Source organism: Harpegnathos saltator, unplaced genomic scaffold, assembly GCF_003227715.2.
Source record: "Harpegnathos saltator strain DR-91 unplaced genomic scaffold, Hsal_v8.6 scaffold467, whole genome shotgun sequence".
Classification (NCBI taxonomy): Eukaryota; Metazoa; Arthropoda; class Insecta; order Hymenoptera; family Formicidae; genus Harpegnathos; species Harpegnathos saltator.
Genome location: NW_020230280.1, coordinates 148,704 through 175,587, shown reverse-complemented (window position 1 = coordinate 175,587; position 26,884 = coordinate 148,704). Strand labels below are relative to the sequence as shown.

At 44.7% G+C, this 26,884-nt stretch overlaps 1 protein-coding gene across 20 annotated transcripts in view; it reads right to left on the bottom strand.

The window, feature by feature from the left end:
• Positions 1-3,921: 3,921 nt before the first annotated feature.
• msn (serine/threonine-protein kinase msn) overlaps positions 3,922-26,884 on the bottom strand; it is a 29,029-nt gene continuing 6,066 nt past the window's right edge. Inside the window, exons 3-22 of one of the 20 annotated variants that reach the window (XM_025302069.1) lie at positions 25,000-25,056; positions 23,447-23,491; positions 23,087-23,369; positions 22,782-22,993; positions 22,433-22,661; positions 22,086-22,346; positions 21,819-22,006; positions 21,288-21,308; positions 20,102-20,287; positions 19,712-19,815; positions 18,841-18,932; positions 18,634-18,710; positions 18,498-18,518; positions 16,878-17,591; positions 12,499-12,648; positions 9,071-9,284; positions 8,772-8,992; positions 8,355-8,672; positions 7,946-8,245; positions 3,922-7,784 (exon numbers count right to left, since the gene is read on the bottom strand). In XM_025302069.1, the coding sequence (XP_025157854.1) occupies positions 7,701-7,784; positions 7,946-8,245; positions 8,355-8,672; positions 8,772-8,992; positions 9,071-9,284; positions 12,499-12,648; positions 16,878-17,591; positions 18,498-18,518; positions 18,634-18,710; positions 18,841-18,932; positions 19,712-19,815; positions 20,102-20,287; positions 21,288-21,308; positions 21,819-22,006; positions 22,086-22,346; positions 22,433-22,661; positions 22,782-22,993; positions 23,087-23,369; positions 23,447-23,491; positions 25,000-25,056 (3,777 nt within the window). In that variant the 3' untranslated portion in view covers positions 3,922-7,700. Of the gene's footprint in view, positions 7,785-7,945; positions 8,246-8,354; positions 8,673-8,771; positions 8,993-9,070; positions 9,285-12,498; positions 12,649-16,877; positions 17,700-18,497; positions 18,519-18,633; positions 18,711-18,840; positions 18,933-19,711; positions 19,816-20,101; positions 20,288-21,287; positions 21,309-21,818; positions 22,007-22,085; positions 22,347-22,432; positions 22,662-22,781; positions 22,994-23,086; positions 23,370-23,446; positions 23,492-24,999; positions 25,057-26,884 lie in introns of all 20 variants that reach the window. The other 19 variants (XM_025302071.1, XM_011144194.3, XM_011144196.3 and 16 more) reach the window with 19 other exon arrangements.

Genomic DNA, 26,884 nt, shown 5'->3' with positions numbered 1-26,884 from the left:
AAAAGCGCTCGGTAGTCGCGGCGACCGCGAGGCTGTTATCGACGCGAGCTGTTCGACGGCCAGCTAGCTCTTCTCGCCAGTGCAATAACGGCGTTGGGCTGTACGGCAAGAAAAAATTTACATACGCACATATATAGAGCTTCTGGCGTCGGAGGCGACGAGGCCTGCGAATTTCAACGAGGCGCGTCGCGGTCTTGCGAAAACGTAGCGCAACGAAGCGTCTTCTCGTCCAAAGACGCTGGCAATATCCTTCATCCTCCAAGTCGCGCCTGTCTTACAGCGGTTCGCCGCGAAACGACGCGGAACAGCACGCGGGGTATCCCTGAGCGGATTCCGCAGCGCGAGAGCCGCGTAAGCTGCGTAAGAAAGGAGCGAGCAAGATGGACGTAGAGACTTATTTCCCCGGGAAACACTCGTCTGACCGAGCCGTCGTAACTTAAGCTCTTACCCGGGCCTTTTAATAATTTCTAGCTACGGCGGTGCTCGCGGTACGCGGCCAATAAATGAAATACTCCCTCTCCGAGGGGAATTCTCCCCGGAGAACGGAGCTTTTATTACTCACGTTATTGTGTTATTTATATTATATGGGCTAATTATATGTATCGTCCATTCGATTCACGCCGCGCGTACGTGACGCGTTAGCCGCCAATCTCGAGAGGAAATCGATAGAAACGAAAAGGAAAACGGGCTAGGAGGGGACAAATTTATTTCCCGGGGAAAACCCGAGAACACGAGCGAGAGAGGGAGGGGGAGCAGAGAGGAAAGTTGTTTTATGTAAGCGAGCGTAACGCAAACCCGTACTTTGCGACGCGATTGTTATATTATCGTTATATCATTACCGCGGGGCGTAATTGCGCCGGGGCGACGCGGTTGGCGTTGCACCACCGCCGTACCGCGATAAAGAGAAAGATACTCGGGGGTAGTACTCCGGCCGGTGACTCGATACGCGATTACCGCGAGCCGGAACTCAATAATAAATAGGGCAACGGTGAATCGGATTAATCGCGCTCTCACTTAGTTTCCGATCGATCCACAGAGTATTATTCGCTCCCTTCCCCCTCCTCTCTCTCTCTCTCTCTCTCTCTCTCTCTCTCTCTCTCTCTCTCTCTCTCTCTCTCTCTCTCTCTCTCTCTCTCTTTCTGCCACCAGGCCGAGCTCATTAGGAGCTGTTTAGTTGCGCAAGAATTTGCGAAAGTAACCTCGCGTTCTCTTTACGTCTGTCCGTACGTACGGTATCAGCTACGCGCTTCGGCGTAGCGACTATCGTTTGCTCGTTAACGATAATGCCTCCGAGTTTAGAGAATACAAAAGTCCGTAGTACGAGCAATCAACTTACGTTCAAACGTTCTACGGTAATGGGAACCGAATCGCTTCCGACTGGGAAAAGCTAGCTGGCTTGGCTCGGCTTGGCTGACTTGGTTTGGCTGACTTGGTTTGGCTGGCTGGCTGGCTGGCTGGCTGGCTGGCTGGGACGGAGCAGGAATGAAACGAAGAAAGCAGGTCGAGGCGGCGGGGGCGGATGGCGAAGGAGAGGCGAGGAAGCAGGAACCGGTGCTCTCGATTGGCCCGCGCACACAGGCTTGCATACAATTAACTCGGAAAACATAAGTTTTCCCGTTCTTACAAGCGAAGGAAACGTGGGGCTCGTCCGAGGTCTTTCGGACGGGCGAGGGAGGCAGCCTCGAGAAAGCGCAACGGAGGAGGAATCACCACCGAGCTGTCGGCGAATTTTCGACGCTGCGAGAGCTTCGATCGGAAGCGCGATTAAATCTGGAAGCAAAATCGCGTTACGCGAAGGCCGCTTTAGACAATCCATAATTCGCGACGGAATTCGGGGTAGAATTCTATTTGCCGGAAATTTGAAGAATTCGAATTTACAGATGTGCACACATGCACAAGCATGGGCGCGCGTGTGCGTATCTATAAATCTTCAAATGTTGTTCGTATCGCTGGGCGTTGCGTAAAATTACAAATAGCATTCTATCGCGAATTCCACCGCGAATTATATACAATTCGTATGTATATATATATGTATATATATACATACACACACACGCATGCATACGCACATACACACACACACACACGCGCGCGCGCGCGCACGCGCATATACGTATCGTTCGTATCCGCTATTTTTGACGGTGCGACGTAGTTGCGTTAAATCAAATAACGGACTATTTCCCTCTTCCCCCTTCCCTCCCCATTCAAATATCGATATACCAGATGCGCGTTATCGGGACGGAGCAGCGGATCGAGTTAAATCCAGGTGGGCGAAACTTTCTGCGCTCGCCACGATCCATCGCGGCGAATACTTTTAATGCGTTTAGTACAAGCGAGCGATCGAGCGCGCAACTTTCGTCGAATAAACATATTCTCCGGTGTATATACGCGTCCTCTCGCGTCATTACCCGCGGAAACGAAACTTCCCGATTCCCGCGCCCAAGGGAGCGCGCGCCGCGCGGCCTCTAAGCACGGCACCGTTAATTACTAGCCATCATTAATATAGCCGCTGGCTGGTGCCCCTACCCCCCGCGGCCGGCCGACTCCACGACCGATATTAAACTTTACGGCGGCCACGGAAGATATCAATCCGAAATCTTACTTTCTCGGTCTCGAACGATCTTAATAATTACGGCGGCAAACGGCGGTCGTGCTAATAAGTAACCCGTGTTTGGTATCCTAAATCGTTCTTATTGCCGATTGCCAAACACAAGGAGGGAACGGGAGGGAAATGGCAGCGAGTTTAAAGTATTAAAGTTTAATAATTTTGTTGGCGTTATGCGAGAACGTCGATATATCGATCGCGTCGGCTGCACTCTACTTGCCAACAAAAACCGATATATCGGCTTTTAGGTATTACGAGGGGGTTAATAGTTCGCTCTGTTGGCCGGAAAGTCACGGCTACTCTACAAAAGCTACGAGTACGCGAGTCACTAGCGAGTTCGAGAGAGAGAGAGAGAGAGAGAGAGAGAGAGAGAAAGAGAGACAGAGAGAGCACGTGTACTTTTGTCTTGGTCCTTTCTTTATCTTTTTTCTAACACTCGGCTCGGTGAAACAAAGTGAGAGATATCGCACGTGCAACTTCGCTCGATCTGAAAGCCCGAAGGATATATTTTGTCTCGACCGTTTGGCGCAAAACGTGCGATCTATTAACATCGCGCATCGCGAAAAATGAAGCTCAAGATTAATTTCTATGCGATCAATAGTCGATTGTGTAAGTTTGTAAAAATTCTGTAAAAATATTCCGTGATGAATACATATATATATATATTCATATCGATTGGTATTATAACGTTTGAGGTGAAAAAAAAAAATTGATAAACGAGCAGGAAAATGTTTAGATTTTAAGACAACATTCACGGAGGATTCTACCGTACTATTAACTTCCGCATCACGCAAGAACTTGCCACGACCGATGAGGTCGACTTCGCGGAGCCGGTTCTTCTCGAGAGATACAGATCAGTACGCGGAAGATACAGCCGGCCGGTTCGCGCTACGTCGATAGTTTCCAACAGTCGCGTGGCGCAAAACGAGTTGGCGGAAATTGGTAAACGATTAAGTCGGAGCCGTTTAGGGAAGCGCGAAAGGAAATTCGATCGCCCAGAAAGCCGATCCTGGACGTTGGCGCCTGTACGGTAACTAGCACCGTGCAGGATAAGCATCCGTATATACTCACGATTGTACAATCGAGCGCGGAACATCGAGGTGGAGATCGCGTTAGCATCCGTTGTGTTATGTGCGCGCGAATTAGCAACAGCAACTTATCATCGCCCGACGAGCTCTGCGAAACTTTCCGATTGCCGCGGCCCTTAACGGAAGGGGAAATCGCCGCCGGCTCACGGCTCGCCGCAATGATAACGCGCCCGACCGACGCTGGTCTCACAGAGAGAGAGGGCAAGACTGAGGAAAGAAACGCACCGATGAAATTACGAATGTCCGTATATTTGATCTTTAGCAATATAGCGTATGAATAGTAATAATAATAAAAATAATAATCGTCATAATAGCCGCATAATGCACATTACGCCGCGCCTGACGATTCGCAAAACGCGCGCTCATATAAGAACGGGAGAATAAGAATCGTAATAATAATACACAATCAATTATAAACTGCAGTAATAATAATCGTCATTATTATTACTTGAGAGATACTTAACGTGTACTATTAAAAAAGAAAAAAAAAGAAACATTCATCACTACCATCTTTGGGAAACAACATATGAGAGAAAAGATACGGAGGGAGACGAATACCGGTTCGGAAATTCTCTCGTGATCGAGAGGAGGGAGAAGCGGCGGCGAGTGTGAAAGGAAAGGGAAGTGGTTTCCTCGTACAAAATTAGTTCGCAGGTCTAGAGTTACGTGATAATTCATGTTACCGTTATAACGTTTATCCAAATTCCTGTTAATCGTAAATAAGCACCCGAAGATGCAGTATTTTGCCAGAAAACACTTGTCGCTCGCTAAACGATCTCTCACTACATTTACTTTTTCTCTCTCTCTCTCTCTCTCTCTCTCTCTCTCACTCTCACTCTCTCACTCGCTCTCTCGCTCGCTCGCACTCTCGTTCTCTCTATGTACTCTCTCTCTCTCTCTCTCTCCTCTTTCGTTCAATTTGTCTCATTCGTTCTCCGACCTCGCGCGATAAAAAGCTTTTTCTCCTCATTTAAAAAGCAGTCTTTCATTGCACTACGCGAAGCTCCGCCCCTTCCTGTATGCCTCCTCGTTAATAATGATATAAAAAATGCCTCACCGCGCGAGCGTAATCTATCGATACGCCACCAACCGAGAAGCTTGACAACTCTGCTTGTCGTATAGCCGCACGGATCACGATCCTAGACGGTCGTAGAATAACGTTACACGAAGTGTTTTTCCCGATCGCAACGTGGCAGTGGTCATATGCGTCGTAAGATCGCTATCGACGAAGTAAAAAGTGTGTCCGCGCGTGTGCGTGTTTCGCGTAGCACGTCATGTATTTATTTATTTACAAATAAATAAATGAGTGTGTACAATACCCGCTCGCGACTTTGTTCCGAAAATCGTTCCGTCCGGCGTCTCGTATCTCGCCAATAGCCAACGTATCTCGAGATAACACGCCGTATAATAACGTCCGCGATTCGTTAAAAGAGCGCGACTTCAGTTGAATGTAAAAGTCGGTCGATCCGACACGATCGAAATAACGCGACGAGCAAAGATATGTCCATCTCACAACATCGCTGAAGAAAAACGGTAGAAAAGAGAAGAAATTTTCTGGATATCGCTTACCGCAAATTTGTTATATCCTCGCTACTGTGCCAATTGTCTCATTTTCGTCCGAATCTCTGAAGTTGTATGAGTGATCGCGGTTAGCTCTCGACTTATTCAGTTAAGTTTTAATTCTCCTGTCGCGCTTGGTTTCCGCCGTGCGTCACGTTGGTAACGTTAATTAAATGTATTTCCGTCAGATCTCTCGCGTTCGCTCTCTCTAACGCGGCTCGTATCGATGAAAAAGACACTCCTTGCTGCAACATATATGTATAATAACGCTAATTGCGTTTACGTTCAATAACTCTGATATCGAACAACATGAACGAAGAGCTAAATATAACTTGTAATTTACTCTAAGTCTCTCTCTCTCTCTCTCTCTGCATCTTCCTCGGAGCCCCGTCTTTCCGCCTCTCGTCTGCTATTAACGCCGTAAGCCCGCTTAAGGATAATCCGACATCGATAAAATCGCCATGCAACGCCGACGATTATCAAGGATTCCCTTTCAACCGTGGAGTACCTTTAAGATTATGAGATCAGACCATAATAACGCTTCGAAGCAGAATTGGCAGCAACGCGCGCGCGATTCGCCGTTGCGAGGGAACAAGCAGGCAAACGGAAGGGCCAGAACGCTCCCTCTCTCATAGTGCGCGTCGTCTCGCTAAGTTACAAATTTCTTACAAAAGCCGAAGACTATCATCTTGCCCACGTTGTTCGTCACGATGAAACTACGCGCGTGCGTACCTCGCGCGTGATTTTTCCTTCTTTTTTTGTATACGTTAATACAGGGACGCGTGTATCAAACGTAAAGAAGAGTTTACTCGAATATACCGTGAAGTGAACAGAAACTTCTAGCTATTCGTAGTCTCGTCACACCGTGCACGTCTCACGAAATTTCTACGGTATATATAATCTATTTTCTTTTTCTGTAAAAATGCGACTCATCCACAATGCTTCTTCTACTACCGCGTCAACTTTGACTCGCATCGTCGTCGCGCCGTCGTCGTTCATTGTAGTCATCGCTTTCGCACCTGCCGCCCGCGCGAGCCACGGCGGAAAGAATCCTCCATCTGCTATAACTATACAATTAATTAACATTAGTAATTATTCTCGCTTAATAGTAAATTTTATCATGATATCGCGTGCGTCGTGCGTCACGATGTGTCTTCTGCGTGTCTTATCGGTGTGGTGCCTCGGCCTGTCGCGTGACACGTTCGTTTACCTTGTTACGTATTCCTCTTTTCCTTTTTTCATTCTCACTAAAATCGTCGCTACTTGTCACTAGTACCGAGTACTAGGATCGAGAGACCGCAGCAGAACACCCTTTCTTCTACTGAAAAAGTTAACGAACTATGTCGCCGGAAAAGGATCAGGAGCGCGAACAGCACGCGAGGCATTTTCTGTTCTTTCATTTTTCGTGATCCTTTTCGACGACACACACGATTCGATTATCGGAGGATTCTCTTGCCTCTTTTAAGGCAAAGGAAATCTCTCTATCTCTCTCGGAGATCTACCTCTTGTAAGGCCGATTTGCCGAATATTGCACGAATCTCCTTACACTGAAAATAATCGTTACGATCGAGCGGCTCCGCGTCGCTGGTAATCAGCGCTGTCCTTACGACTACCTCCTACAGTCTCGCATACTAGAAAGATCAGCACAAATAAAGTTTATGCTTTATTACGTCGTTTCTAAATTATTCACCGTATAAAACACTCTTATGTAATTACCTAGTCGATCAAGACGCAGTAAAATACACTTTGTTCCGTCGTAACATTAAAGTTTCTTCGAGAATTAAGAGTTTGCGTGTACATGCTAAACAAGTACAGACTTATCGATAGAGTGTAGAGTATAATTAAAGCGGTAAATTTATATTAAAAAATGAAGAGAGAGAAATAATACATATATAGAGAATACTTTTGTAATACGATTTACCAGCGTGCAATGTAAATTCGCCGTGCGCACTTCTCTTAGGGTAAATCCGCTCTGCGTTTCAGCACGTTTAGGCCGCACTGCGCAGTCCGCAGGGCGAACATGTGAGAATACAGAGAAATCTCTTGACGAGTAGATTCACGAACGTTAACGTCCCAGGTGCGCTTCGCAGAGGCAGCCGAGAGTACCGTTGGAACCTGTCGTCATACTCTTCGTCTTCCTCGTAGTCGTAATTATACGGAAGATTACGTGAATAATGATAACGATGTTGACGATATTGATGCTGTTGCTGCTGCTGATGTTGATAATGATGATACTGTTGCTGCTGTTGTTGTTGATGATATTGATAAGGATGTTGGCTACGGTGCATGCACTTCCTGATCTCCAAGGCGTTCGGTCCAGGCAGTGAAGAGCGAGCCGTGAGTGTGCGCGCTGACGCTGTGTATCCCGATACACGAGGAGGGTTGTGATGCGACAGTTGTGTTCGCGTAGGTAATCGTGGTGGGGCCAAATTCGGCCTCATTCGGGATCACCAGTTGGCCATGCCGGGTTTGTTTAGGGTCATGAAATAAATCTGGCACGAACTACCGCCCTTCGCCGACGAGAAGAATACCTGAAAATGTACACAACATGTGCGTTAGAAATGTAACCTTTTGAAATGTAATTCTTTTTACGCGAAAGTACGAGAAGAACGAGCGCATCTGAAGCAAAATAGAAGGCGCGAGAGAACGTAAAGCGATGACGATTGATTAGATGAGAGTCAAAGCGCCGTACCTTATCGTTACGTTCGCAGAGGAACTTGAGCCGTTGAGCCTTCTTGTGCATGAAGACACCATCGAGATGGCCACTCTCCACGCTTCTGATCTCGATCGCTTTATTACCCCAGCCCATAATTTGTCCCGTACCGATATATGCGACGCTCGTAGGCATCTCGCCCCATTGAAGAACCATCGTCTTCGAGACTCTACCGTATGTATTTACGTATACGCCTTCGTTATCGTAACAGAGCAGCAACTGCATACCGTTGCTGTTCGGTAACGCCACTATACAGTGCGGGCAAATGGGACCTTGAGTCTGAAAAGTCGCGAAAAATACACAAGATCAATATATGTTCCACAATACACGTAAAATCGTTCGAAGGATCTCCTTCGATGCGAATATAACTCTAATTTCTCTGTCTTACATGTTTCGGCAGATATATGTCGTAAACCGTGGCCGAGTCCAGGTCGACCGCGTGAAAGCCGTCCGCGCTACCGTAAATCACCTTTAACCTTGTACCCTCCTCGACCGTAAGATCGACCAAGAGCGGCCTGTGCGCGAGCTCGCCGAAAGACTTGAAAGCCATAAATTTGTGATACGGCTTCGGCGCCCACGCGTAAATCTCAATCGAATCTTTCAGCGCGATCACGAGGAACTTTATCCTCTCGTATTTCACTATCTTAAAATGCACAGCGCCTTGCAGATCGCCCACGTTAATCCAGCCGTTGCGTCGTTCAACTTGCTGCGAATATAAATAACGATACGTTCGGTAAAGAGAGATAACTACGATAAACATATGTTTCAAGAGATCAGGAGAGAGCTTTACACGAAAACAACTTACATCGCTATGACCATCCGTACGCAGGATCTTGCTCTTCAACCAGGAAAGGTAGTAAACGCGTACCCGGTTTTTCTTACCGCTGATCGTCACCAAAATGTTCTGACCCTCGAGTACCTCCATTTGTTGGAAACGTCTTCTGCTGATCAATTGGTAAACCTTACCCTGTCCGCTCCTGTCCAACAACATCAAACCGTTCTCGGTCCCGATTAACAGGTTGACTCCTGCAAGTAAACAAATTTAATATGTGCCGTGTAAGTATGTCCAAGCGCGTGTTCGGCCTTTATACAGGCTGTACTCACCCCATAACGCGGCGCAGAGAATCTCGCTGTTAAAACGCTTCTTGTACTTGCGTATCTCGGGTGTGTCTGAGGCTAAATCGTGGCTGGTCGGAGTCACGTTAACGTTCACGTGAGACTCCCTCCTGGCCGGGCCAGCTCCGAATCCGAAAGTCAAGAAAGACCTCTGCTTCTGTTGGAGCGCAAACGGGGGAGGTGACTTAACGGCTTGTCGATACTGCAACAGAGACGACTTTGCCGTTTTGAGGGACTCCAGCGAAACATTGGGACGTCGCTCGAAAGCTCTAAGAAGAAAGATCGCTACTTCGTATGTAAAGAGTAAAGAAAGAACTGCACTAGCAAAAAGTCTATTCTTCAACTCGATCACCGTAAATACAATCCAGTGGAAAGATACAGAGATCGCAGAGATGCGAGAGAAGTTTTAAACAGCAAGAATAACATGCACAGGATAAACGAAGTAGAAACCAAGAGAGAGAGGAGACAAATCAGCCGAGTCAAATATGCGCTATCTACAAGTAGCATTGTTCCACAAACAAAAGTATACCTCGATTGCAAATTAATAAAAGCTCTTGTTACGCAGAGTAACGATGTAACGTAAAAATGAAAGAAGTGAACAAACATTCTTGTGTAACTCATGTACAGTCGAAGGGGATGCGTTACGTTAAGAGAGGATCAAGCAAAATCTCAAACTAACCAAATCAGTGGTTTAATGGCATCCGCACACGACTACATTTAGCTTGTTACGTCTCTCATTAGTCCCGAGTACGCACTCGAGACAGGATTAAGAGAACATTCGCGTCGCATGGAAACGGGGGAGGGCGAAATCCACACACGTCTCCTGAGCGCGCGCGCGCATGTTTCACGAGCGAGAAACAAAAACCCAGAGAAAACAGGGGGACAGAAGAAGGAAGAGAGAGATATGTGAGAAAACGAAAAGCAACACGGTGGTCGCGTGTCGACGTGTTAGAGAGAGAGATATCGTTTATCTCTCGCGCGAGACACCAAGGAGAGAATCAAGAGAGTTTTTTAAGACCCCACAAACCAGCAACAGAAAGAGGAGGGTATATATATATATATATGTATGTATGTATAAAACGACCTGCGCGTACACAAAACTGGCATTCAACTCGCGTTACATATAATTAACGAAAAGGATCAAACGATCGAGAGAGAGCAAAGTATAACACGACGCCTTTTGTACCTCCGGTCTCCTCCCCTCGCGCTCGCGACCGCGCGCGAACCCGAAGAAGGAGGCAGAGGGGTGGCAGTAACAACGTTGAGAAATCGTATAAATGGATGAATAGAAATACTTACATTGCAATTAGTATTGGGATTGAAATGGTGAGTAGAGGGCCCTGCCCTTCGGGTTAGAGCTCCCGCGTGTCCCACAACACACAACATAATCCTGAATTAGTCACGCTGGACAACCGTACAATTGACGCTTATAGAGATCGCACGTGAAACAGAGACGCTAGACGACCCACGATTCTACCCGACACCGTACAACAATCGTTTGGAACCGTTTTGGAAAAGCTGACTACGCTCTCTAGGGCCCGATTTTGGCGCAACGTTCAAACTACGGCTCACGGTAGTCCGATCGCCGGTGGTTTTCGCGTCTCCTCCTGTTGCACGTGGATTGCCAATAAGATCGATACAGGTCTGTGCTGTCGCGTAGTCGGTGTATTCTGTATTCGTCGTCGACGCAATCCGACGTCTCACCTTTTGCTTTCCGACCGGCGCGCGTCTTAAATCAGGGAGAAACGAAGAAGAACCGTGCACTCGCCATATATGTGTATGTGTGTATATGCGTAACGAGCCGAAGGGGGGACACGAGAATATTTAAAAATAAGACAGAATATCGACCACATGAAGTGCTCTTATACGTTGATTGTAAGGAGAGCTAACCGCGTGTGTGACTTCTTATAGCGATGAATTGGATATGAGACGGTATTATCTCGACAATATCGTCAAGACTCTTCTGACCCGACGTAAAATTGAATAAAGACTCAGGTAGAAGATGAAGAGACGCATACGCTGAGAAAAAAAATTTTCTATGTCGTTCTAGACTAGTGGTAACATTCTTTTCCTTTCCCTCTCTCTCTCTCTCCCCCTCTCTTTCCGAATGTTTTTCACCAATACTGAGGATATCAACTATTTCTCAGAGATCCTCGAATAATTACCTCTAAGAGCGCATACAGTTTCCTATATTTTTGCTATAAAAAAAAAAATAAAAGAAAAAAATCAAAACACGCACTTCCTACTACTCTAATTCCGCGTGAACGTGTCAAGAGCATCTCGCACGATTAACTTCGTAGATGATATAATTTTGCTTATGCACAAAAAGAATACAAACAAATAAACAAATAAAAATAAGAAAGAACATAAAATTGATATCGTGTCACAATGTATCTGATCAATTGCTAAAGTCCAAAACGAAGTAAAAATGCAACCTAGAGAAACGAGACAACAGATTGATACGTATATAGTCAACAAAATGCACTTTATAGACTAATCACGGACAATTAACAAGACATCGACACAAAGCATAAGCCGCCCCCTGTGTAAACCCTCAAACTTAAGCATATACATGGATAAATATATATATATCCTACATATATATATATTTTTTTTTCTCTCCTATTATAGATATAAATCACACACAGTCGGCTCGACGCAGCCGAATATTACGTGTCGGGGCATCGAGAATGAGACTCGCGTCCACATATCGTTACTCTGTCGTTGCCACTAGTCTGTTCAAGCCCGACGACAAAGGTAAAACGTTATATACTGAATGAGGTTTGCGGGTGAACACAGTACCACACGCCCTACGTACCTATTATTACGATGTACGATGCTCAGAGTAATCTGACGATTATAAAATATACACAATGATAGAGAAACCACGTTCTCGACCCAATCAAAAAGCATTACTTCTCGGATACAGTCCGATAAAAAGAAAGGCATTCTCATTGCTACTGAACGAAACGATATAATCATTCAGAGTCTTCGTCGATCATATTGTGTAAACGTAAACGACGTTCGCACGTCACATCGCTCACAAGACTCACGCCTCGACGAGTGAACATACGTTTTTTATAAAGGAACAAGTAGACAAACAAATAAATAAATAAATAAATAAATAAATAAACAAGTGGTGAAAAATGCCAAGTGTGCGCGCATTCGCTTGAGCCACGCGTAGTCGCGCGTGTTAGATTTACGTCGAGAAATCGAGACACGATAGATTCTCGTGAGCGAATCCCGTAGAGCGTAACGCCTTCACGTTAACGTTAACGTCAAACGGCACGGGCATCCATTCATCCCGTTTGTGCTGTGCTCGTGCCAAAAGACAACGAGGCGCACACGAGTGCGCGCGCAGATTGACAATATAGGAGAGAGAGAATGATACATATAAACGGACAACTGAATCTGACCTCCTCACTGGTTGATTTGTCCTGTCGTTGACCCGGCGAAGAAGTCAGGAGATCCGGTAAGACCGAACTAGGTCGCGAGCCTGGTGACGAGTCGGATCTCTGGAAATCACTTCCACCTCCGCCTCTTGAACGATCGCCACCCTCGCGATTCTGCAAAGCAGCGATACTCGATTTAGAGAAGAAAGAAAAAGGAATGAGTACACACGAAACGCCGAGGCAGCGCGTAAGAGAAAGAGTGGATGTGGAAAAAAGGCACGATCAGGACCTGAATCTCTTTCTCTTTCTCTCTTTTTCTGTTTTACATCGTTCCCCGCGGGATATCACACTCTCATCTCACCTCAAACATAGAAAAACTGATACTGCAAATAGATTTACTTTTGTTGTCTACGATATTCTCGATACTGCGATAACAGACATAAGATAAAGAGAACAAGTTGCGCGGATTAGGTGTAAAAAGAATAATGAGAGAGTTAATATCGAGAAGTAAGGATCAGGGATCGATGACCAACAGGAAAGTGTCGATAATGATGCGAAGAGCGTTGAAAGTGTGGAGACGCAGATTACGTCACGGGAAAGCAAAGAGTCAAGCAGAAATGATAAAGGAGTATAGAAAAGAAAAGAAAGAAACGGAGACTGCGAAGAGCGCGAGTAAAGCTCTGAAGAGAAAAATGAAGAAAAGAAAAGAAAAACAAACAAAGAACGATGCAAAACGAAAAATTACGCAAGTATAACATTAAGAGACTCTTAGTGCGTTTGAGAAAAAGTTTATGAGAGTTATTAGTTTCTTCTCATGAACGAATAACGCGAGACGCAACGAAAGTTGCGCGACTTACGTATAGTGCAAAATACGTAAAACAAAAATCAAAAAAGAAAAGAAAGGTATGCATGCAAAATGTCAATTAGCTAATATCGATAGTATCTAGTTGCTTAAACTTATCCCGTTACGTGTGTTGCGACTAAATCGGTGAACATTTCACGTTCGTCTCGTTCTCACGGCGACGTAAAAACACGCGATGTAAAACTGCCGTTATCCTAGAATAGCTCGTTATATTGTAATCTCGACAGATAAGTACGATATAATCACGTTACAACGACAATCTCGACAATATATGCAAAAAGTCACAGTCGTACATCACTAGAGATCTCACGGATATACACAATAATAAGTGAAAAATAATAGTCTAATAATGTATACCTACAATGAATACAGATAACGTTCGATCGTATGCTCTTCTGTGCTTCTACCAACAGCAAACTAGGCTTACACTAGAGATTAGCTAATAACTGAAGAGCCGAATGTAACTTTGCTTTTGTTTTGGACATAATTACGACACAAAGACACAGTCTCGTTACATTCGACTCTTCGATTATCGACTAACGAGCGTATAGATAAAGATCGCGATGTCTCAAATTCGACAACATTCTTATTTGTCCCTTTCTCCCCTCCTCACACACACACACACACATACACACACACACACACACGCGTATACACATATTAACGCTTCGTTAGTCTCGGCGATAAAGGTAAACACAAAAATTTGCTACATGCCGAAAGAACACAGACAAAAATGAAGCATGCTTTAGCACGTGCTGCGTAACATGGAGACGAGACACGAACGCGTCATATGCGTTTCTGGAGCACATATTTCGAGGCAACGCAACATTTGCTTAACAAGCGTCATGCAAGACGGTTCTCGTGATCAATCACGATCGTAGTCTCATACGACGATTTATTAAGTGAACTCCATCGTCACTCTAAGTTTCCTGTTTTTCTCGACTGCAAACTTTCCCGAGGCCGTTCTCTTTGTCTCAACGTCGTCTTCCTCTTCTCCTAGTACTTCGATCTTTCTTTCGTTATAGTTTTATCGTCTCTTTTTCCTTTTCTCTCTTTCCCTCTCTCTCTCCCTCTCTCTCTTTCTCTTTATCTCCTTATGCGGTCGGGGATCATGCATATGATAATGAAAATCATGTTAGCACAAAACACACCCATACACGCCAGGTCGTTTCTCGATCATTGTTATAATTCTCGTTCTCAATCCCTCTCCCTCTCCCTCTCCCTCTCCCTCTCTCTCTCTCTCTCTCTCTCTCTCTCTCTCTCTCTCTCTCTCTCTCTCTCTCTCTCTCTCTCTCTCTCTCTCTCTCTATATTACTATCTCACTCTCACTTCCTCTCTTCTTTTCTGTCCTTCTTTCTTTCATCCCACTTTCATTCTTTATCTCTTTCATTCTTGGGATGCAAGGATTTTTGGCTCAAGTAAAATAGGATTTGCAAGAAACTGATGAAAGAGAACGCGTTGACGATTATTATCGCAGTATTAACATCCGTAGTACCGTTTTAGTAGAAAAAAAAAATATATATATATATTGAAAAATCAAAGTTAAGTTGTATACCAATCGACTAATTATTAATGCAATTATCTTTTACGTCGTTGCAAAATTACAAAAAAAAATCTTGTTAGTAACGCAATCGTGCTTCGTTAGAAAAATCCCAAATAGAAGCCGATTAAAATTATAAAGTAACCTGCATTTTTCGAAATGTTAATATAGTATTCAAGCTCTAACGTTAATACCGATTAAATACACAAAATTATATGCATGACAGAAACAGAAGCATTATCTTAAGCTAGAAGTCAAAGATACAGTGATCGGCACAGAAGTTAATCCTTCCATTTCGAAACTGCACTTGCGCGTTTGCATCTGTAAATTCGTAATGAAAATAAAAGAACCGTTGTGAGAAGTCATTTGGAAACGGAGCGCGTTAATATAGGGAAAGCATCCTCACGTAAGATTCCCTATCGAGAATTTTAGTTCGCTTTTTGTCCGAATCCCGCGACGTATGTCGTTGCGCCGATGGTAACGACGCTGTTGAATATTTCGAAGGAATTATCCATGCGGTTAATCTCGTCCCCTCGGCGGTTAGGTCCCAGATTTCATTCATTTCACTCGTCGCCGTGGAAAATCACGTCTGTCTTTGTTTTTGCATGGTACAATACAATATGTACGCGTCGCTCGAACGAACGGAGGGACAAAGTTCACTTGCCGGGAAGAGGGACATAGCGATGAGTGGAGAACGAAGGAGTCTGATTTACGGAGTAGCTATTAATAATTTCGACATCGTATCCTCGAGGTCGTTAGCGATATTACGGGAAAATTCTACAACCGCGGAAGTAGTTCGAACGAAGAGCTTCCGTCGGAGATTTACAGATGAGATATTACGCGTTAATAATTAACGACCCGGGGCGATGAGTCGCCGATAAAAGAGAAAATAACGCGCGTTTAAACGCTACTCGGCAAATACAACACATTTGCGGAAAAAGCCTCTTGTCGATAAAGAGCACAGAAAGAAGAAGTGAGTAAGGGACTGTTATCAATAATAGCACCTCCCACCAGCAAGAATCTCCCATGTCCTTAGTAATAATAGAAAACAATAGTAAAGAGCACTCTAACAGTGTGATAATAGTAATAGTAATAGTAACGATAGCAGTAGATGTAGTAGGAGTAATAATGGTAATAGTACTGCTAATAGTAATAAAATTAGTAATAGAACAATGTCAGTATATCAATAGTATTCTAACGTTGCGCTTCGAAGGCCCGATCGCCTTTGACCGAAAATAATGGAAAAATCTAATCGGAGTATATGAAAGAGATGGTATGTTATATAATACTGCTAATATATGATACTGATATAGCACTAAGTGATCAATAATGTATCGCTGCTACTGATCCTGCGGAATCGCGGGACGCAAATGAAACGGTATGACACAGGAATAAGGAAATGCGCCTAAGAAAAGTCGAGCGTAGCTGACTAGCTTTCTATGTGATCGTTATATGCCATTGGATGTCGAAGAATCAGTCGCGATATATCATGGGAGGGAAGTGAATCGAAGTGTCTATGAGTTACATGAAGTGTTCGTGCGGTTTCGTTCTTCGGCAGAACAGCCCGTAGACGACACGAATTGCCGGCAATAGAACGCTGAGATATTCTTGGAAGATACGAAAGAAACTCATAATTCTCGTATCGAGTCCAAGGATATACGAGTGTTCTGTTGCCAATGAGACACGTTCTATATTCGACCGACGAAACATCAATGACTGACAAAAATCGTAAAAGACACAAAAAGAAGGACAACAACACACGAGACGTACGTAAACAGAAAACAAACGTAGAGAGATAGACAGCGCCTCGATAGACACTTCGAAGATACATTCAGGGATACGGATAAGGTGTATCAGGGAGAAGACACAGGCAGAAAATATGATCGATAACACGGTGAGGTTGGTGAGAAGGGTCGTTCAGGCAAGCACACAGGCAGGGGCTCGCGCGTAGGGCTCGCGAAGGTATCGTGAGGACGCAGGACTCGCCTATAGGGGACTGACCTGGGTGACAATGGGGCTGTACTCGCTGGCCGTCGTACTGGCCGTGGACTTAATTGTTCCCGCATCGTCGACTACGGCAGAGGCCGTAGTGGCGTCCGAGGGTCTACAACTGCGTCTTCTTGCGATCTCGTCTTTATCGCGTCCGAAATCCACGTACCTCCTCGCCTCGTGTCTACTACCGAAGACAATCTCGCTCTCGGTCTTTTCTCGCCTGGGCCTCTGCGGGCCGTCACGGCTCAATGAGAAGTCCGTCAGCACCGGCTCGCCAGAACTTAGAGCGCTGCCCTTCTTACCGACAATACCGGCGACGCTTATCTCGCTGCCGCGTCGATTACCGCTAGCGAATATACTGGACCTCGACGAATCCGAGGACTTGTGCAGGTACGCCGAGTGTCTCGCGGATGGGAAAAAGTCCGAATTCTCGCGGCGAAAAGCGCGCGCGAACGCGCTCGAGGCATTGCCCAATTTCGAGTCGCTCTCTTGCCGCCTGTGAATCGGCTTCAATTGCTGTTGCGGTTGCTTTTGATGGTGTTGTTGCTGTTGATGTTGTTGATGATGTTGCTGTTGCTCGTGTTTCCGTCGGGCTAACTGTTCCTGTCGCTTCAACGTTCTTTCGCTAGACGAAGAGGAGCGATCCTCGTTGCTGGACTTGCTCGCACCGACCTCCTCTTGCGGATGCTCCTGTTTTATTTTATCCAACTTTTCGTTAAAACCCTGAAAGAAGCGGGTGAAATCCCACTCTTTCAGGAGGAGCTGCTCGTCTATCTCTGAACGCCGGTTGCCGCTAGCCGTTGCACGATCGTCTGACATCTGACTAAGTTTCTAGAGTGCGCGTACGATGGCGGGGATAACGGTACGGTGACAGAGAAAAAAAACAAGAAAAAGAAATGCGTGCGGTAAAAACGTGAAACGATGACTGTCGGTGGTGCTTAGGGAGTGTAATGATACAATGTATAGTATTTAAAAAAAAATGGGAGAATGACTATCGTTGCGACGGTAGTGAGTCTGTAGAATCGAGAGGTGAACAATAATGATTCAAAGATAAAAAAATACAGAACAAAGCGACCGTCGAGGAAAAATTAAAAAAAAAAAAAAGATGATGCGATATACATATTCACCACCGAAGCAATATAGTCTATCGGGCAGCATATTTATTCATCGTTCATATATGAATGTGCAGGGTGTATCGTACGACAGCGGCAAAAGTACAAACAACAAGGCAGTGCACCATAGTGCTCGCTTGGAATATACAAAGTTCAGTCACGAATATATGGAACGTAACAATAAAGGGAGCGGACAGTGACCACTGAATTAGTCCCGATTATCAGTTATAACGTATACATATTTACAGAAAAAAAAATGGAAAAAAGGAAAAACGACAATTATGCATCGCAATCGTTCGTGTTCCTTTCCCTTCGTCCTTCGTTATTGAGTCTCGTTCGTTTCTTCGCATTCACTGTGACTTTGGAGCGAAAACGTTGAGTTAATATTGAAACAATACTCGTGCGTACCGATTCTCTTTTACGAGTCGATATACTTGACGAAAAAGAGAAGGAAATACGTCGACTGCTTTGCGCGAACTACTGAAACGTGATCACACCAGTCTCGTACGTTACATACCATCGATATGTACGGAAAGACCTCAAATTGATACCGAAATTAAAATATACATCCGAAAGGAAGACATAAGAAGTAATCTACGGAAATGTATGTAGATCTTAGCTTGCATGACAAACTCGAGAGGAAAAATACTCACTCGTTTCATGACTAGCGTACGATCTCCCGATTCTTCCTCATCAGGCGTTGGTGGGAGCGGACGATTCGGTGCTCCTCCTGAAGACCAATATAGAACAGATTAGATATAAGAGAAGACTAAACGATTAGATAAAAAGAGAGGAAAAAATGATATTAAATCAAAGTAAATGAATAGTTTGTTGATAAAACACATTCCAAAGCTTCTCACCTTTCGGTTTATCTTCGTGATGGGAGTTTTGAGCATTGTGCGAAGACGACGATGAAGAGTCTGACGACGGTCTGAAAGGAGAAAATTCGGGACTGCAACGACGAACAAATATGCGAGACGACGATGACGCACGTTGACGCACGATGACGCGATGAAGCACGAGTAACGCATCGCCGGTGTTGGCGAGGCAAGCCGATCAGGCGATGCGATGCGATGCGACCAAGATGACCATGTGATGCGAAATGTCGAAGCGTGGGATAGGCATGATGGAAGGTGAAACGAAATGATATTAGTATGATTAATATCACAACGCGCACTATCGAGCCGTATCTATTTATATCAGTCGGTTATGTAAGTTATGTACAGAGGTTGTTGATCTCTAAAGAAATAATATTTACGACAAAAGAATGTTTGTCTATTATCTTTGCGTCACTATATATTTACGTGACGCAATGCGTACGTTAACGTGTAGTTACGTACAGTGGAGATAGACATTATAAATATTATTTGTTTAGAAATAATCGACTTAACGGTTACAAGTTTAAACGATTCAAACCGACTTCTAATAGTTAGTTATTGTTATCCACACCATGATGGCTCGTGCCTTCATATATACATACATACATATACATACACATATACACACACACACACAGATGCATCTGAAGCTTATTTAGATATTTCCAAAGAACGAACCGCCTTGTGTATTTCATCTATTTGTTGCTATGTATATACTTTTTACAGGGTAACGAATGGGACGACAATGGAAAGTTAATATAGCGAGAGCACGTATTCCCGAGATAAAAAACTTGCGATAACCCGATTATTAAAATGTTATTTCGCGAAGCGAATTGTACTGAAATATACTTACAGCGGTTTCGGTGGGTCGCTGGCTAGCAAAGTACCATCATTTCTCAGATTGTTTCCTCCAGCGTCCTCCAGATCGTCGTCGCTGTCACTATCGATCGACAGGGCCTAGAACGATATAAAGTAATGTATCACTTTTAGCGTGTCGTTTTTCCTGTCTCCCGCACCAATATCAATTTCAGCATCATATATTTTTTACCTCGAATTAGACGCAAGGCGACGGTATTGTTACAGTATCTCTTACGTGAATAATTATACGAAGAGAACAAAAGGAATAAATAGAAACAACGAGGGAAATAGACGGAGATGCACAGACACGGTACGGTGTGTGAAATCGCTTTCGCTGCTGAGAAAATTATCAACAGTCGGGCGCGGCAGTACTCCGATAGCTTACTTGATCGAGAATACTGGAGGATTGCGGCATCTGTTTGTTGTTCTGATCGTTACCACCTGCGGGCTGCACCGAATTCGATGTAGACGAAGCTGCAGGGCCCTTATGCTGCCTGTTTGGCCTCGGCGGGGCCTCGGGGCCCTGTGACACACCAAGCTCGTTGAGTTGAGCAGCCAGCATGTCCAAGTCCTACCACCCACACGCACACACGCACAACCCCGTTAGTCACTGTTCCGAGACACCTTCGAGAGTCTTTTGCTAGAGAAGCCACCATCGGACGCAGCCAAACAAGGCGGATAGGCGAGGAAGATGTCAAAGAGAGAACGTAAAGTACTGCGGTTTGAAGCAAGATTACCGAATGACGCTCGAATGAAACTTAGAAAACGTTAATACGATGACCAATCCAGACGCAACACGTTTAATGAAACATGTTATATCGCAAATTGCTAATCGCAAGTTTAGAATTAGAAAGGTAAAATTACTGATAATTTCTTAGAAAGAATCCGAAACCGAGTACGACACATTGAATCGACGAGACTTTGACTGGTATTTCATACTGAATATATTCATCTCCATCAAGATTTATTAACGTAAAGAGATAATTTTATCGCGTATTATTTTCGCGATGAAAACAATTTCCTTGATTGCACCAGATTATTGCGTCGAATCTCTTTTTGTCTTATTTTATATATGTACCGATTGTCGCGAGAGTAAAACGATCGTTGTGTTATTATAACTATAATATTATATACTGATATATTTCTCTCTCTTTCAATGATGCGACCACAACGTGAAGATCGACGATATTATTTCTCGAAACACCAACAAACGTGTTGTGTATGTGGATCTAAACATATACCGTTCTACTGACAAAGAAAATCCACTTAGGCGATCAGAGTGAAGCCTAATAAGGGACAGTGCAGAGTGCTCACAAGCGGAAGTATATTATAAGGGCATGTGACATGTTATTTTATGAAACGAATGAATTTAACAATAATCGATCAGCGCGCATCAGGACAGGTTTCGCTATAAGCATTATCTTCGCGGAGATAAACGTTGAATAAACTTTCGTACGCTGATTATTATTATTAAATTGTCATCCGTGTGCACAGAAACGCGTCTGCGAGAAAGCGAGATGTCGATACACATGTAACGAGAAAAAGGACAAAGTGTGCGTGTCTCATCTTACCTCTGGCCTCCTCGGCGGCAGCTACGGGGGTACGTGTGAACATAGAAAAGAAACAAAAACCAAATACATTCCAAGTTCGAGTGCCAGGAGCTTTTGTGTACGTGTGTATATGTAATAGAACGCATCAGCGTGCACGCCAATGACGCAATAGCGAAGTAGAACGCGTGCAAGATGGATACGATATATATATATATATATATATATATATATACACACATATATATAGTATATCCCAAGTCAACGATATATATAGAGAAAGAGGGACATATAGAGTGAAGAAAGACTATGCGTCATATGGAGAATATATACTCGGACCGATAAATACAAATTGAAGGCAAAACTGCAAAAAAAGAAAAGGGAACGGATAGCGTATGCTTTTCTACAAGTCTGGTCATCTATTCCTTTATGTCCGTCTATTTATATAACTCTTATTTGCAAAGTGTAACGGGAAAAACGAGGGACATTGGTTCCGGATGATTAGAAAAGGTCAAAGGTCACGAAAAGAGCGCGTGTCTGTTCACAAAGGCTTACCATAGGCTTGAAGACATGACTGTTCCTCTGAGGCGCCGGTTGCCCACCAGATCCTCCGCTACCTCCTCCTCCTCCTCCGGCAGGTGTCTGATGATTAGAAGGCGGCGTGGATACTTTGTGCGGTTGCCGAGGATCGTCTCTGGGTGTTGGGGGTAATGGACGAGACGGTGGTTGAGGATCTGGCACCACTGATCGCAGTTATCAATATCAGTACAACGCAATGTCATAATTAAACGTGAATGTTCTCGCGAGAAACATTAAGCTTACCTATAAGTCTGTGCGGTATAGCGGGTCTCGCAGGCGGCCCAGGTTCTGGCACTTCTCTCTGGGATCTGTTGCCCGGTTTTTCTTTAGCGGCGGGCGCTTGAGGAGGTACATCCTGCGTTAGAGTCCTGCCCTCCTGAATCTGCTGAAAGTTACGGCGCAACGTATCGCCGCCGGGTGCTTGAACGATGGACGACGGCTCGCCCGCCAATGCGGGTTCGTCCTCTTCGTTTTCACTACCGCTGTATCGATAGTCGTCTCTTTCTACGAAGATACAAGATGGTATCACATAAGCGCGTCGTACTTGAAGTAAACGTTCCAAGATGTATTCCACCTCATTGTATTCTCACCTTTCTCCTGTTTGCGCTTTTTACAGCGATCGATGTGATCTTTAAGCTGTATTCTGACTTGTCTCTCTGTAGGTTGGTCCCGTATGAATGGATGTTTGAGAAGCTGTTCCGTGTAGGGTCTCTGGTGGTAATCCTTCACCAGCACTGTCTCGATGAATCCGTGAAATTTCTTGGCCCATTTTTTCGACTTGAGCCTCGGCGGTGGATTACGAGGAATCAGAAACAAAGCCTGTTCGATAAAAGAACGTATGGTATGGCGGCATATAATTTCATGTACAAGAGAACTGCACGATATAGCGTTATATGCGGTCGAAACAGTAATGATTACAATTACTGAAAAAACGCTTACTCTCATAGGATGAAGATCGCAGAGCGGAGGTTGTGATTCAGCCATTTCTAAAGCGGTAATTCCGAGCGACCAAAGGTCACTCCTATTGTCATAAGTCGCGTCTGGATTCTCATCGCAAGCTATAACTTCCGGAGCCATCCAGTACGGTGTGCCGATGAACGTATTTCTTCTACCTATCGTTCTATCCAATTGTGCGCTGACGCCGAAATCGACTGAAGAAACACAGCACGATTAATCGGAGTGCATGCAATATAAGATAAAATCTGAAAAAAGTACTACGCGATCGTTACTCGAGCTGATCTTACCGAGTTTGACTTCCGCATTATCAGTCAATAGGACGTTTTGTCCCTTAATGTCCCTGTGAATAACTTTATTGCTATGAAGATAACTAAGTCCCCTTAGTATTTCTCGCGAGATATAGGCTATCCATTCCTCCTTCAAACTCTGGCCCTTAGTTGACTTGACGAGGTCCGTAACGGAGCCAGCTCCGCAGTACTCCATAACCAGCCATAATTGATCGTCTTTGCCGGGTGATGACTTCTTCACGAAGGCACCGTAATATGTAGCTATATTTCTATGATTCGAGTACTGCAACGCACAAGAAAACTCATTTGCATTAATTCCTTCTGCCGGCGATTCAGCGGTCTATTTATATACACACTCACCCGCTTGAGTACATTTATTTCCAACTTTATCTCTTCCTCTTCGTCCTGCAACAATAAACAGCTTATTGAAATATATATGGCATGATTCTTCCACAATTATTTATTGCCTTTCCCACATATTGAGTGAATAACTACGTAGTACTCTTTTCACGTATCGTTTACTTCGTATCGGAGCTTTGTTTAAAGTTATCTATATCTGACTAGAAATTCACTTAACTCATAAAATCATATAGGTAGATCGTTATCGAATAATCATATCTCGAGCCGCATTGATATCGTAATTGTGAGAAGAAGATAAGTCTTATAAATACAATCGTTAGAACAAACTAATCGTACGTTTCATGAGGTGAAAAAAAGATCAGAATGTGAAAATTCCGTTTAGTTGTGGAAGGTTGTGAAAAGAGCAACCTAATGCTCGCTAAGTAGGTAAGTAGAGTCGAGACTTTACTCGCGCATTACACGAAAGGGAAGAAAAGAGGGGCATACGCAAGGGAGGGGGAGGAGGGAGAATGAGAGAGGAAGATATAGCGACGAAGATAGAGAAGCACGCGATCATAATCGTATCGCTGCATTCCGACGTATCTTCCTCACCGCTTTAGATCAACTTACAAAAAAAGGGCTGCAAACGCGGCTACGTGATATTATATTGACACACCATGATCTCTTTACATCAAACGAAAAAGTCTCGATGAGAATAAAGTAAAACAGAAAAAAAAAGCGATGATAAATTCAAGAAGTATATGTATGCGTGTTTGTAAATGGATTGAAAAATAAGTACAGGACAAGGACCTGTTTATTGGAGACGCGCGCGTCGATAGATGAATATCGGCGTGGTAATTTTCCATATCGTAACGGTACATAACGACCGCTCTTCACGAGTTAATGTAACGACAATGATGACACAAAGGAAACACGCTATTGCGCATCGTGTGCTAATAATTTATTCATATAATTTCGCGCGGCGAGAGTGTGCGTGAACCCCGTTGCAAAAGCGTACGTCTTTCCGGCCCGGTGACATAGCGCATTCTGAATTCTAGAAGCTGTCAGATGTATCAGACGACTCTGCCGTAGTCATTCGTGGAAACGTTCTTTGTCCCTCCACCACCGGGCGACGATACGCGTTAATGATTCTGGAATCGTTTCGTTATATATCGTGCAGCCTTCGCGTCTTTTGCTGATAAAACTTATCTATCTGCGGTCGGGACGCGCCGCCGGCATTACGTTTATTTTGTGGAATCGAAAGACGAGTCTTTCCTGCCGGCCAATAAAACTCGCTTCATACTGCCGAATTAATTGCATAGCCGAATAGACGACGAAATGCGGTCTTCTTCGGCTTCGTTGTCTCGCGCGCGTGCATTTACAAGAGACTCTTCTCCTCGTATTTCCGAAATGAAGCGTTCGCAGCTACAATTTCGACTCCGACGAATGAAGCGAAGCGAAGCGAAACCGAACGCGTCGCCGTCATATATTCGTAATCGAATCCACGTCGCGAGGAAGCAATTAAATCGCGAAATAGCCATCGCGAAATAGCCATTGTGAGACCGAATACTTGCCTCTGTGACGTCCATGACCTTGATGGCTGCCAGCTGACCGGTCTTGGTGTGCCGACCCTGCGAAATAGAAAAGCGGATTATCATTATCGTCCGTTACAGAGACATACGAAAATCCCTAAAACATACGAGTTGAACACGTCGCGATGCGCGCATACATTTCTAAACTTATCCCCCAAGGTTGACTGCCTCGAAATATCCTTTTACATGCGTGTTCTACGCGCAAGTTGGGTACCGACTACCCACTCTTGTCATCGTTTGCCCTTTCGGCCACCTGTACTGTATATGTGTGTGTATGTGTGTGTGTGTGTGTGTGGCTCCTCTCTCTCTTTCCCTTTATTGGTCAGGTATATTAAATAGATTATTAAAAGAAAATGACGCACATGTCGCGATCGACGGGGCCGAAACAAAACGCTTGCATATCCCCCCTGGTGCAAGCATCTCATTTTCTTCAGCCGCTAAGGGACAGACGGGGGTAAGAAGGAGGGGACAAGCAGACGGGGTGGCGCGCCGCGGCGGAAAAAGCGTTACGGTACCACACTTCATATATTCAGCCTTTTTCAACTAGTACAAAGCCGCGCGCATATGGCCAGACGATATACGCGACACAACCGTCTATCCTCTCTCAAAGAGAATCGACTACGGTCCCTATCGTTTCTCGTTCGCTCTTCAGTAAAAAACCGAGAAAGCGGGGAGGAGGGAGAGGGAGAGGGAGAGAGAGAGAGAGGCTCTCTGCTCACCTCAGCCTCTGAATCTCCTCCACCTACGTACATACGTGCAAACGTCACTCTTCTCTAGAAGCAAAAGTCGTCGATGCAGGACGAGAGACGATCAAACGCATGCGACCGTCGAGTGCGACGAGGTGGTTTGCGGAGAAATCGTTACAACGCGCGACACAAGTCGACGCAACTGAAGAAAAATACATATATGTATCCGATTTATCGCGTAGAGAAGATCGCATTTGACATAAATAATAATGTATTACCGACTTCTTCCTTTCCGTGCGGTGGCGATGAGAACTGGAAAAACTAGATACGCCAATGATGAAGTGGAAATTGCAATGCTAGAAATTGCTAATCCTTTTAATGCGCGCTGGACTCGAGCTTAATTCTTCTACTTTCGCGACGTTGCAATTTCCATTTTTATCAGCGCAATGATACTCGGGCAATTACTACAAGATATTACAGGATGAGAAAGAGACAGAGAAAACTAATTAATCGCTAGAGAAAACTGCCAACACTGCTGACCGGTGATTATTTAAACAGCAGTGCCCACCTATTTCTGCGAAACAGGTCAACGGAGGGTCGGCCGAACATTATTTACGAGGTGGTGAGAGAAGCAGGTAGTAAACCGGATATACAAAAGGTGACCGACGATCCCGAATACCAATTTGTCTTTCGCTCGGCTCGCCGATGCATTACGGACGACACTGTGGTGGAGAAAACGCGACTCCACTCTAAAATGCATCGTAAGTAAATCATCCTTCGATTAACGGTACGTCAGCGTGAACAGATAAATGCGCGACTGTGTAGAAAATCGAAGGCGCATCCGTCCGGTCGCGTATAGTGTTGACTAAGCGCGACAGCGGAGAATCGATTGCCCGGAAGTGACGTTTGAATTATAAAAAGCGCTCAACCGTATCGCCCACGTGGCTTCGCTCGTTCGACCGAGTCTGATGATCATCGTACGATATTTGTTAACGATACCCGCTTAATCCATACCACGCTGGATATTATATTACAATTCGCAAATTGTTCTATCTCGTTGCACTTCACTTGCGAGAGAATTCGTAGAGAGGCACTGAAGTGCGTTGACTCGTTATCGAAGAGAGACGTATCGTTTCCGATGTCGATACGTCGATTTCGTCTTTCGCGCTGCGATTAATAAC